The 13,218-nt window shown below is 45.8% G+C and overlaps 1 protein-coding gene across 2 annotated transcripts in view; it reads right to left on the reverse strand.

Annotated features, from left to right (window-relative positions):
- ITGA9 (integrin subunit alpha 9) overlaps positions 1-10,448 on the reverse strand; it is a 332,993-nt gene extending 322,545 nt beyond the window's left edge. For both annotated transcript variants that reach the window (XM_006124025.4, XM_075921785.1), the window contains exon 1: positions 9,980-10,448. In XM_006124025.4, the coding sequence (XP_006124087.1) occupies positions 9,980-10,158 (179 nt within the window). In that variant the 5' untranslated portion in view covers positions 10,159-10,448. The remainder of the gene's footprint in view (positions 1-9,979) is intronic.
- Between the last annotated feature and the right edge of the window lie 2,770 nt (positions 10,449-13,218).

Here is a 13,218-nt window from a genome sequence, read left to right on the forward strand (position 1 = left end):
AAGCTGACGTGACAAAAATGTGTGCTGACATTTAAGAGAAATTTGGAGAGAGAGAAATCCATTTTAAGGGAACATTTTCTCCCCAGAATCATGGTCTAAGCTGTAGTATCACAGGAGTTTGGCAGGGACTACACTCTATAATGCAAGTCATGTTTTCACAAGTGAGAAAAATTAATGCCAGAAATACCTAAATTGTTGAAACCTACAAAGCCTACACACGTTGGGGGGCAAGCTCGGGGGAGCCTGAAATAATAGTTCCAAATGGAAATCTCACAGGCAGTCAGGCTGAAATCAGAATGCCAATCATCTCATTTACACAGGCGATGAATGAATGTCACTCACTTCTTGACATTCATGAGATCTAACACAATAAACAAAGGGGGGATAGCTTAAGGATGGATGGTTTACATTGCAAGTGTCAAGAAAACGTTTCTAAGACCAGCTATTAGAATCAACTACGGCAGGGGTGGGCAAAACGGCCTCTGTGGGCCGGATCCAGCCTGCAGAGGCCCTGCTGCTCCCCTGCCTCCAGCCAATTAAGGCCTAGGGAGCACCCGAAGCCTCCTCCACTCTGCTCGCAGGGTAGGGGCAGAGCAGAGAAGGCTTCGGGTGCTCCCCCGTCCCCAGGCCTTAATTGGCTGGGGGGGGAGGGGTAGCGCATAAAGCCTCCTCCTGCCCTGCGAGCAACACGGGGTGCTTGGAAGCACCACGCACTGCTTGCAGGAGCAGGGGGTAGGGGGAAGAGAGCGGAGGAGGCTTCGCGCACTCCCCCACTCCCAGGCCAATGAGGGCCTGGGGGCAGGGGAAGACCTGAGTGAAGCTTCCTTCGCCCTGCCCCAGCCCTGCAAGTAACCCACAGCACTTCAGAGTGCCACGTGCTCCTCGCAGGGCAGGAGGAGGTTTCGTGTGCTCCCCCGCCTCCAGGTCCTGATTGGCCTGAGGGTGGGGGGCTGTGCCAAGCCTCTTCCAGGGCATGGGTGCCTAGTGAGAAGGGGGAGCAAAGGGGCTCTCCCACCCCCAGACCAATCGTGGTCTGGGGGTGGGGTAGCCCCACCCCTTTCTATTTAGAACCCGCCCCTTCTGGGGTGGTGCAGGGCTACTTTAAAAATTTTTGAAGTAGCCCCTGGGCAAAAATTATTGCCCATCCCTGAACTACAATACACTGCATTCGGCTCCGATTTAAGTGTTGTGACTCTAGTGGAGCTGTGTCCACCTTACAACAGAAGTGAATTTGGCTCAATAGTTCTCAAAAAAGATCTAATGATCTCTCAGAATGAGAAAGAGGAGATAAGAAGACTGATTTATAAAGATTTATTATTCTCTCTTTAAAAAAAGCTTAGGGGAAAAAAGATGCTGAACTGTTTGAACAGGATTACCTGCATAGATTCTGTGTTCAAATTGATCTTGAGAAAATGTGCATTCAGCTATATTTTTAAAATACATCGTATGTCCAAGCACACAACTAGATACTAAATCTATCTGATGGAGCAAAACCAAGCAGGAAGTGAACATAGCATGTGATGCATGTCATAATTTATCTAGTTAAGTTATTACTAGGACTGGTAAGAGTTTCCTGAACTCAGAATAAAATGCTTGAAACTCTGTCCCAAAGCATACTATACATATTGAATTTTTTCCAGCGGCAGAAATGTGGTAGCCTATCATTTCAGTACTATGGATTCCTTCATCCTGTCCCAGTGTAAACACGGTGAATATGTAAACAGTCCATAATAGAATAACCTTGTTCATTACTTTGCTATAGCCAGGCAGCTTTCCAACATCTCCCAACCAATTTAACCAAGTTGGGTTTAAATAGACTAATTTTGTGGTGTAACATGATTTTGAAGCACTCTTTTAGCACTCTTCAGGTTTTAAACAGTGCAGTTCCATTTGTTTTCCAGCCTTTAGCCAAAACAGTCACGATGTGGTGACATTTTTGCAAAGAACTATCCATTTGCATGGGTTCTCACCATCACGACCATAACATACTGCAGGAAGTTTCTGGGATCCCTCTGACTTACTGCACGAAGATACATTGAGAAATGAAGCCCAGTGAGGGAAAGAAACAACTGTACATTCACAGTTGCCTTGGAGTCAATATTTTGGGACCCCTTCACAACACAATGTAACCAAGAATTTTAGTACAAGAATTCAGCAAAGCAGATGAAACAAAAAGAGGAGGAGGAGTAAGAGACAAAGTGAAGGATTAAAAAGGAAGGGTCTATTGTTTGAGCCACTACAACTGCTCCTCACCCATAGCACTGTACCTGAATCTCGAACAGATACATGCCCACCAGTTCTTCAAATTCTCTTTCACCCCCCATGAAAGAGATTTTGTTGTATTTTTTTGGGAGGAAGTCAAGGTTGAAGTAGTACACTTTGGATTTTGTTAGCGGAGAAGGGAGGTTCCAGGTCTTAGTGGGGGCTTTGGGAAATGAGATTTACTATTCCTACAAGAATCAGAATCCACCCATGAGTAATTACAGTTTTTATAAACATCAAATTATTGTTTTCTCGTAGTAATTTCTGCATTTTAAAACAAATCAGGAGAAAAAGGCTTTCTGCTATTCGTGAGACTAATTCCAAGCTTCAAAACTATAGCTGAAGTTCTAGGAGCACACATGCTGGTCTAGGCTCTAAATGAAAGTATGAGAGTCATGCCCATTACTGCCGGTTCATATTAGAGTCCAACAATATTAGAGCCCAAATGATCTTCCCCATTACTCCTTTCAAACTAACCTTCAGGACAGCTTATCACAGCCACCTCTAACCAAGATGAACACAAACCTCTCTGAGCTTACCAACCCTTTCCTGGCTATGAATGGAGGAATCAAATGGAAGGCTCCTATCTTATCCAAGGAGAGGAGATGCCAATTTCTAGAATGACAGTGTGGAGAACTAGCCAGTAGGCAATGAGGCTATTTATCCTTCTTTTCATGATCTCACTCTCATTTGCACCTGCGTTATGTTTACTTCCCACAGGGAGTAACCACCACCTTGCTGCTGAATGGCCCTGAGGATAAACAGTTTCAGAAATCAAAGCACTGTCTCTAGCTGGAAGTACAATGCACAAAGAAGCACTGAATGGTCCCAATGGCCCGGAAAGATGCCAAACACATTAGCATCTGTTTACCGCGTGCCAGCACTGATTAGACAGCCCTAACTCAAACGCTGCAGGTCCTCTGCACCTCACAGCAATTTTAAGTGGCAGAGATGAAATGTCTTTAAATAGCCTCCTATATCATAATAGATCAAAACAAGCGGCAGTAATAGGGCACATACTGCTCCAGTGCATGCAAGGGTTCCAGTTTGGTTCCTTCTAGCCAAAGGCTTCAAGCCACTTGATCCCGTCTCTAAATGTATTGAAAAAATATTCAATTGGTTCATTGATTCAACAGGTAAACCCACTGAATGCAGAGGTTTAAGTGAGAGAGCAAAGCCACTTCTAGGCAACCTACACCAATAGCACCAAATCAGTTTCCATCACTTTTCCAGAGCATTAACAGCAGCTCTTAGTTCGGTGTTTGTGTTGCCTGGACAGACCACACCAAGACAAACAGAACACTCTGCCTTCATGTAGGTTTCCTCCCCAGTTTCATTCTGGATCACATAAAAAGATTCTCAGGATACATCATTGTATATTCACAACAACATATCAACTCAATCAGTAAGTGTAACAACACCCTGCACAGTTCAGATACAGACTGGGGTTAAAAGCAGGAAGCAACATATGACATAAAAAGCACAAAGACAGAGGGTCATTCCAGCGATAAGAGCTCTCAGTCAGCAACCTGCCTATATGTACCAGGCCATGTTGCCAGGAAGGCTGAGATTATTAAACTAAATTGTCAGAGAGAGAGGAGGAGGCGAGAGAAATGAATTACAAAGGATTTTTTTTAAAAAAATATTGGCTTGTTAATGATGTAAGATCATTACAGTTTTTATAAACATCAAATTATTGTTTTCCTGTAGTAATTTCTCCATTTAAAAACAAATCAGGAGAAAAAGGTTTATGCTATTTGTGAGACGTATTCCAAGCTTCAAAACTATAGCTAAAGTTCTAGGAGCACACATGCTGGTCCAGGCTCTAAATGAATGTAGCAGCTAACCACCTGGTTCCTTGCTCTGTTGAAAATAGTAATGAGGAGGAACGGTGCAAATCTTTCAAGACTTCTACTCAAAAAATCCTCTTAAGGAAACAAAACAAGAGATGTCAGAAAATACAATAACCTGAAAACATCAGATGAAGACAAATTCTTCTCCATCTTGAAATTTTGTAAAATTAACATGCCAAAGCGGAAAATCTCAGTACAGTAGAGTCCGGATTATCCGACTTTCGCTAATCCAACATTCTGCTTTATCCGACATAGTCAGCTCCTGAAAGCAAAACTAAAACCCCGCGCTGCCCCCGGCCGCCTGCCATGTGACCTGGCCCGTTTCTCCTTCCCCAGCTGCTGAAGTCCATGCTGCTGCTGCCGCTGCTGCTGCTGCTGCTGCGCCACTCAGTCCCCATTCCTGCCTGGCCCCTTCCCTCCCTGCAGTGCGCTGAGCGAAGGGGCAGAGAGCAGGGCCATTCTCCCGACCCACTCCCATGGGCTGCAGGGAGGGAAGGGGCCAGGCCACCCGAATCAACTACAGGTAATCCCTATTATCCGACATTTTCATTAATCTGACCACCTGTCAGTCCCGTTTAGGTCGGATAATCAGGACTCTATTGTGCAATCAAGTTCAGGCCTTTTACTGCAAAGGCATCTTTCATGCCACTCTAGTGAGGGATGCATAGTCAAATTCCGTTACAAAGAGTGTGTATATAGAGTAAACCTGGTTATACACATTTGCTCTGGGTTCACATTTGATGCCCAAAATTTTAAGCCAAAATGTTCCTAAATTTGATCTTGCTTAATATTTATATACAGAAAGATACAGATAGATAGCGATATAGATATAAATACTTTAGATCAATGGTACTCAAATTGATGTGATCAGACCCTTCCAGCCTTCTTTGTGCCTATTATCATTTATGCTCCTGCCCCCCGCCCCCCCCCCCCCCAAGGCAAAGTGCAGAGCAGAGGCTGCTGGCCAAGGTGCCCAACTCTGACAGCAATGCCAAGTCAGCAGCAGCACAGAAGTAAGGGAGACAATGTGAAAAGTGCAGCAGACATGGGGCCCATTGGCACCCTTGCTGCTGGCAGCCCCACCACCTCCAGGTGAGGGCTGGGGGGCAGAGAGGAGGCAGAGCCCAAGCCCAGGTTGCATTCCCATTAAGCACTGGGAACAGAGGAGGGCACAGAGGAGGATGCCCCTTTCATCCCTACCTCTGCACAAGCCCGAGCCAGTTGGGCTAATAATCAAGGCTCTTAAAAAATGCACACAGCTCATGCCTCCCTTTACATCAGTAATGGGGAACCTAAAGCCTGGAGGCTGGATGCGGCCGCTGGCTCGTCTGGATCCAGCCCCCTCAGGCTTGGTTCGCCCACTGTCTCTTTGCTTGTCATTAGTGTTCAGCCCCTGACTGATTTTTCTCTGAGTCAGCGGTCCCCACTCAAAAAAGGTTCCCGACCCCTGCTTTACCCATTCCTGCACAACCTATGAGAGGCCTGCTCCACTGTTTGAAAACTGTTGTTTTAGATCGTATTTTAGACTGAGATCTGAATGCTACTTGAGTTAATTAAGACACTGTTTCAGGCTTTGACTCATGAATCTAAATATCCTTTACAGATAGCTTATAAGAACATTATACAGACTGGTATTCTGTACTATTGAAAATGGCCAAGATTGAAGTTTATGAATATACAAAAATGTGTATTAGCACATGGCAGAAGTCCTCCTGGACAGAAGGCGGTTTGTTAAAGGTACTTTTATAATCAGGACCAGATTAAAGGAATATGGGATCATAAGATCTTAAGAATCCGAGGCCCACCAACGTCCTGAGGCCCACCAACGTCCTGACACTCATAATCCTGCAGGAAACTTTTACTTTAAATGAAAATGTTTCTGGAGATTAACATCCCTTTGCAGTGTTATTAACCGAAGCCTAACTGTATTTTGCTAGCGCAGGAGAAGCAGGAAGTGAAACTGACCAACCTTGCTTCATTTCCCAAGCTCAGTGAAATGCCAAAAAAATGTTAATCATGTATGTTTATATCAGTTTTCATAGTCTGAACTATTGTTGTCTACACAAGATAATAATTAGCAAGAAATTGTATTATTTCATTGCAACAGTGTTTCTTTAGACCGACACTTCATTATATTGTGCATTCCTCATCAATGTGTGTTTTCTGTTTTGCTTTTCTGTCTTTTGTCTGTGAGATAATATTAGCATTGTTTTACAGTGAGGGGTTTCTTTTCTTTTCAGAGTGCTTCTTGATATTTACAGATAACTCCTTTGTAACAAATGCTCCTTGAAAGTCACCACACATACAAGTATTTATGAACCAAAGTGTGTGAAAGACTTTCATTTTAAGGGGATAAAACCCAGACTTAATACATTTATTTAATCCACAGTGTGCTCCAGTTCCAAAATCAACAGCTAGGTAATCTGTCCATATCGAAACAACAGAGATAAAGAGAAGCTTTGTAAAAAAGTCTCAGAGGGGTAGCCGTGTTAGTCTGTAACTTAAAAAAAAAAATCTTAAAAAATAACAAGTGGTCCTTTAGCACCTTAGAGACCAACAAAAAATATATAGTATCATGAGCTTTCGTGGGCACAACCCACTTTTTGTGCCCATGAAAGCTCATGATCCTATATACTTTTGTTAGTCTCTAAGGTACTACAGGACCACGCACGAAGCTTTATAAACCTTTACTTTTCTTACACACAGTAAAAGTGACATTAGTTAGGTCCACTTAAGAGAACCCAGTTTAATTCTAACAGAGCCCTGATGCAAAGAGAGACAGAATATCAGAAAAAGTAGTTTACATAGTTTTGAGAGATACATACAGCTTAGGGATGTAAGCAAGTTGTCGAATGAGTACTTCAGTGGTCGCATCCCCCACTCCTGCCTCTGTATCAGAAGCAGCAAGTGGGGTGGAGAGCCGAAGCCGGTTCCCCCCAGCACTGTCTCCATGGTGCAGCGTGGGGGGCAGGAGAGGCAGAGTCACAGTGCTCATGGGGGGGGGCGTGAGCTGAGATGTTCAGTCCTGGCTCGCACCACCCCCGGGAGCTAACCCTGCTGCAGCTTTTCACTTTAAATGCAGTAAAAGCCTGCCGGGCTCTTACTATATTTAAAACGCAGAGCCGCAGCGGGAGCGCCCTCCCCTCTTATCGAGTAGTCGATGGAAATTCCAACTACTCAATTAGTTAATTAACTGATACTTAACATCTGTTATTTCTTATTGAAAATACACCACCATTCCCCCTAAAAATCCTATGCAAACATAGGAGTACCCGCCCCACCCCCATGTGCAGATCACTCTACTCATTAAGAACATATGCCTGGCTGTAGTATAGAATGCAGAAAACTCCTCTTTGCTAACAGATCAGACCTATCAATGCTCTACTGTTCACTCGCTTGACACCACTGCTACTAAAACTCTTCCCATTTAACAAATTATGACCTCTCATAGCCCACATCACATGAATTTGCTGTCAAGATGAGCTGTTACATATTTCCTGCAAAGAAGGGGGGTTACAAAAAGGACTAAACAAACCACAACTGGCCGTTTGCATTGCAGCAAAGGATTACATGCCAGGGGCTATGGAGTAACCCCCCAACTTAACATGAGTCGTATCTGCTCCATAATGTCTTCTACTCTCTTCCTCTCCTCCCTCTCCCCATCCCCACCCCTCACATACACCCCCCAACTTTCCAGGAAAAAAATATCACCACACACTTTTCTATATGCTGACCCAACTTTTGACTGTTCCCTGCGTTGAACTTGTTTGAAGTGATGCTACATAGTGTCCCCAGTTACCTAGCAGGTCCAGAATGTCACAGCAACACCAGTTTATCAGTATAAAAAGGCATTAACTGATCATGGTTTTAGCAGCTGCAGTTAATCCCCAGGGATGCCTAGGTTTCTTAAGAATGCACCTGCAAGATGAAGTGCCGGTTCAACACCCTCCACATTTCACTCACTTCTCCAAGTACATGTGCTGCATGTTTCAGCAGCAACTGTTCACTAGAGTAAACACCAGTCTGCAGCACTTTGGGATTCTATCGGACTGTTGTCCACAATCTGCAGCTTGCGGAAACAGAGACTCATAGGGCTGGATTTCCTCTTTTTGCAGCAGCATTTGAACTCAGGGCAACTGATGAAGGTAACAATAAATGGATTCAATGGGGAGTAATCTTTCTTCAGTGCCCCATACCTGTAACTGAACTGAAATCACAGAGCACATCATTTTGGACTACTTAGAAACTAATACCCAGACAGAAAATTTGGTTATATTAAGTGACTCATTTGACGTTCAAACCTCCCTTATTGCTAAATTGTGTCTGGTAGTTTTTGTCTCTGTTGCTTTTCCAGGAAATACACAAACTTCTTCCCTCAGACTGCATCCAAAACAAAGCAACATTACTTTATTGCCATAATACATTCTAAGTACTGTACGCACTAGCCAAATTCAGACTGGAAGTTTAAACAAAAATGTCAGCTCTAGTGCAGTTCCCAAACTGTAACAAGAGGCAGCACTTCTGCAACAATAATAATAACAATTAATAATAAAAACATGATTAAAGCCAGGATTAAACATTTCTCCTCATTGCTGTGAAAAAAAAAATCACAGCCTGCTTACTTAGTACCCGCTGAAAGGTACTGAAGATGCTGCCAGATACAGTGTGCTAGCCTGTTGGACAGATTACACAGCAAGGGTTGAAATGAAGATGGAAAGTGTCCACTTACAACTTTTTTAAACACTCATTTTGAACTTAAAAGCTCTTCCTGTAGACTGTGTCCAGGATGACACCCGAATATCATTCTGATTCATCAAAGATTGTGTTGGCTGAGACCAGAAGCTTTAAAATTGGTGGGTGTGGTGGAATCAGAAAATCTGATCCTGCAGTACTTTCTCAATTCCCAGCAACAGGCAGTGGAAAAGCTACTGGCAGTAACAAACACACCCGTGACAGCATTTTAGCTCCATTTTTTCTGGGTCAGTCCGACTGCAGGGAGGAACAAAGTAAAGTTCAGCGCTAGCTCCCTCAGATTGTAGCATGGGATTTTAAACCAGTATCTTAACTGGAACAGCATGCTATTTGGAGACTGGACATTGCCTGTCTGAAGCCAGAGAGTCTCTACATATTTAGGGTGAAATCTTTACCCTGCTGAAACCCATGGGACTTTGGACTTCATCAAAGCCAGGATTTCACCCTGAACTTCTATCCCACCATTAATCTCTACCAGTAAGATAGTCAGTGACAAGCTAATCAGCCTTCACTACTTCTCTAGCCTTCTCCCCACCACCACTGCCACTGCCAACTGATCCTCAGAAGAAGCCCTCCCCTGCCCTTTTAATATAAGAGACCTTCCCACTTTCTGCATGCTGCTGGGAAAGAGAAACTCTGGGTCCTCATAGTGATACCTGCCCCCTAGACCCACCAAGGCAGCCCCTCCAGCAAGGCCTTACCCTCAGATGGTCACAAGCATCTAGTCTGACTCCCTGTGCATTTCACAGACCCTCACCCCACCAACAGCCCCTAACTTCTGGCTGAGTTACTTAACTCCTCCAATCACCCCTTAAAGACACTGCCATGTGTCTCCCCTCCTGCCACCAAGAATTTGGCTGCAGTTAGGATCTCCCTCATGGGAGTGGGCACAGAAATACTGGCGCTGTCTCAAGGCAGCCCCCGCCCTGCTATGGGAAGGAGACGACGGGGAGAGGGGCAGAAGAAACGGAGCCCACCTGGCTTGGATCTGAAAAGATGGGGGGAGGAGACCGGAGGGGAGGGGGCTGAGAGGTGCCAGCGCCGCTTCGAAGTGGCCCATTCACGTGCAGCTGAAGCAGCAGCTCCCGGCCAACGCGCCAGTCCCTACTCACCAGCGGGTGTTATCGTAGTAATGCTCCAGCACCGAGTAGCCAAAGAAGGAGCCATTGGGCCCCTGGTAGACCACGGGATGATCCAGGTCCACGTTGTAGGAATAAGCCAAGGCCACGGCCGTCCAAGCCACCAGCACTTTTAACCAACGCCGCTTGCCCTTCCCCTGGGGTCCAGGCATCCTGCGGGGCAGGGCAGGGAGCGCCTCCGTCCTTGCACAGTGCGGCGCCTGCCCCCCTCACTGCAGGCAGCCCGGGGTGGGGCGGGGGGTTACGCTGGAGTTGGGACCCGCATGCACCACAGCCAGCCCCAGCCCGTGGAGGCCCGGGAAGCGCCCCGCGGCTGCAGCAGACGGGCTGGGTGGGCTGCAGCCAGGGGTTCTGACTCCGTCCCGCAGCAGCCAGGGACTTTTGTGGCCGCCTCGCAGAGAAGCTGCAGTTTGCTCCAATCCCCGGGGCGCAGGGAGTGGAGGCAGCGCTCTCCTGCCTGGGACAGGCCGGCTCCAAACGTGCAGCGGCAGCGCCCTCCAGCGGCCGCGGCGCCGCCTTGGCTGGTTCCCTCAGCAATGCAGCATCCTGGAGGACGGGGATGGCGGCTCCAGCTCTGCACAACTCCCCCACCGCAACGCCCTCCCTTCCCTACCCCCCGCCCCGACTTTTTGTACGTTACAAATGCACATGGATTTACTTGGCACGGGGACCCACAGCAAGTCTCTCCCCCTCCTTTCAGTCACTCCTTATACACACACGGCCCCTTTCCCCGAGTACTCAAGAACTTCCTATTCAGGGAATGATTTTCTGAATTCCTCTACAGTTTGTATTATCACTTGTTCTGTACATTGCCATGGACTAGTTACTTCCATTTTTATCATCTAAAGCGTTGTAGTAGTTCTCCCTACCCACAGAATCAGCCAACACTAGAACTGGAAGGGATCTCCAGAAGTCATCAAGTCCAGTCCCCTGCCCTCACAACAGGACCAAGCAGGGTCTAGATCAGTGGTCTCCAACCGTTTGGGGCTGCTGGGCTCCCGCGGCAGAGGCCGCGCCTGCAGGGCCAGATTAAGGGAGGGGGCTAGCCGGGCAGCTGCCTGGGGCACCAACCTATGGGGGGTGCCTGATGGGAGCTGTAAGGGGCACCGGGCGCACAGCTGCGCGGTGCCCCCTAGAGCTGCCATCAGGCGCCACACCCCCAATTGCAGCTGTAAGGTGCCGGGGGGTGGGGCCGCCCATGCGTCACACACCCACTTCCCGGGGTGCAGGAATGGCTCAAGCCGGCCCTGCGCAGCACACCCGGGGCCTGGGGCACAAGAATGGCTTGGGCCAGCCCTGGTGACTGGGCAGGCACACATAAATGCCCCGGTGGGCACCATGGCACCCATGGGCCTGCGTTGGGGACCACTGGTCTAGATCATCACTTACAGATGTCTATCTAACCTGTTCTTAAAAATCTCAAGTGATAAAGATTCCACAGCCACCCTTGGCCATGAATTATACTGAACAGTTGCCGTTTTGTTTTCTCTAACCTCCCCAGTTGTTCCATTAAGAAAACTTCACAATTCTAATGCATGTTTAATCTGCAGAAAAGCCTATTCACTTAAAATTCCCATGAAATAGGCACATGAACCCCGTTTTACAAATGGGGAAACTGAGGCAGCAATCACCCAAGTGTGCATGACAAGGCCATAGGAGGAGTCAATGGCAAAGCTAGGATTCAAAATCTGAATTTCTATCTTTTGTTCCTATGCCAAAATCACTAGATTATGCTACTTCTTCAATAGCAGCAGCTATTCATTCTTCAGCAATTTTACTGCAGAAGGGAGCCAGCCATAGGAAAAAAACCTCCCTCTAAATTATCTGTTCCTCAATTATACATATTTAATAATGTCCAGGCCAGATCATGTGACCCTCCTCTGTCTCCTCTATATATTAATGCTGTTTGCATTGGCAAATCTCTGGTGCATACCATGTTTGCATCACTTCATCTGTATCTTGTCTTCAGTTCATATACCTTTTCCCACCACTCATTTTACACTCAAGCTTACAGCCATCAATCACTCCCACACAGCTGAAATGATCCCATGAAGAGCTGTAAAAAATTGGTATGAGGAAGGAAGAGCAAGGCAGAAAGCTGAGGGCTAAAAAGTGTTTAAGAAATTAGTCCTGCCTCATTTTGAACTTCCCTCACCGTATTGTTGCTCGCATCTTTCGTTGGGGGCATTAACTGCATTTTGAATTTGGCAAGTTGAGAGGCAGGCTTCATTTTGACTATATTCAAATGACTTACTGAAAAGATTGTCATGGGCCTTTCATAACTGTGCAATTGGCATGGATAAAAGTAATCTGGTTGAGGAATAAAGTCAATACACAATGAAGAGGAAAATTCCAAAGACGACATGCAATCATATTAATAACACTGAGCCAAATTCTTTGCATTTTGAAGCAGAGAAGCAACAGGGCTTTCCAATTAATTATCCAAGTAGTGAATGAAGCTAACCAGCTCTCCAATCAAATTAGAAGAAATGGGAGCTGACACACTAATACTGTGAAGAGAATGTTGGACATATCCATTTCCATGGGGAAGAGGGACACTAAATAACTGAATTAGGTGAATGAAACATTGGCCTGTCACCATATGGAGTGCTCACAAGAGAGCTTGTGCTTCTAAAAATGACATGATTGGCACACATGGTGTCAGTCCATAAAATATTAGCTTCCTGCCATTGCAAGGAAACCTGCTCAGATCATGGCCAAACAACTTACTACATACCACTTCCTTTTTTGCCACAATCATTCATGGCTTGGTGAATCCCAGATGCTCAAACAAATCATCTCTTTCACTCTGGCAGGGCCCAGTCCTGTATGTAAGTTGATAGGACTTTTGCCATTAGTTTCAGTGGGAGCATGGTCACAACAAGTGTCTCCAAGTCAGGACCTTTTCTTAAAGGAAATGGGAACACTCAGATATTGTGTTAATCTGAAAAACTCTGCCATTAAGTAAAAAGTTAACTATTGCAGGCACATGTGTACAACAACTATTGAGACACACCTAAGATATGATCACTGAATGAGCATAAACTATACAGCTAAAAATGATACCTAAGAAAAAGGTACATAATTTAACACCAAAAGCACATGTACCAAACGTATTATGATTTGTATTACTACATTGCTTAGACACCCAAGTCTTGGATCTTATTTTGCTACACCCTATACAAACACAGAAGAAAGACAGCCAAATTCAT

This window comes from Pelodiscus sinensis, chromosome 2 (assembly GCF_049634645.1).
Source record: "Pelodiscus sinensis isolate JC-2024 chromosome 2, ASM4963464v1, whole genome shotgun sequence".
In the NCBI taxonomy this organism is placed as follows: Eukaryota; Metazoa; Chordata; order Testudines; family Trionychidae; genus Pelodiscus; species Pelodiscus sinensis.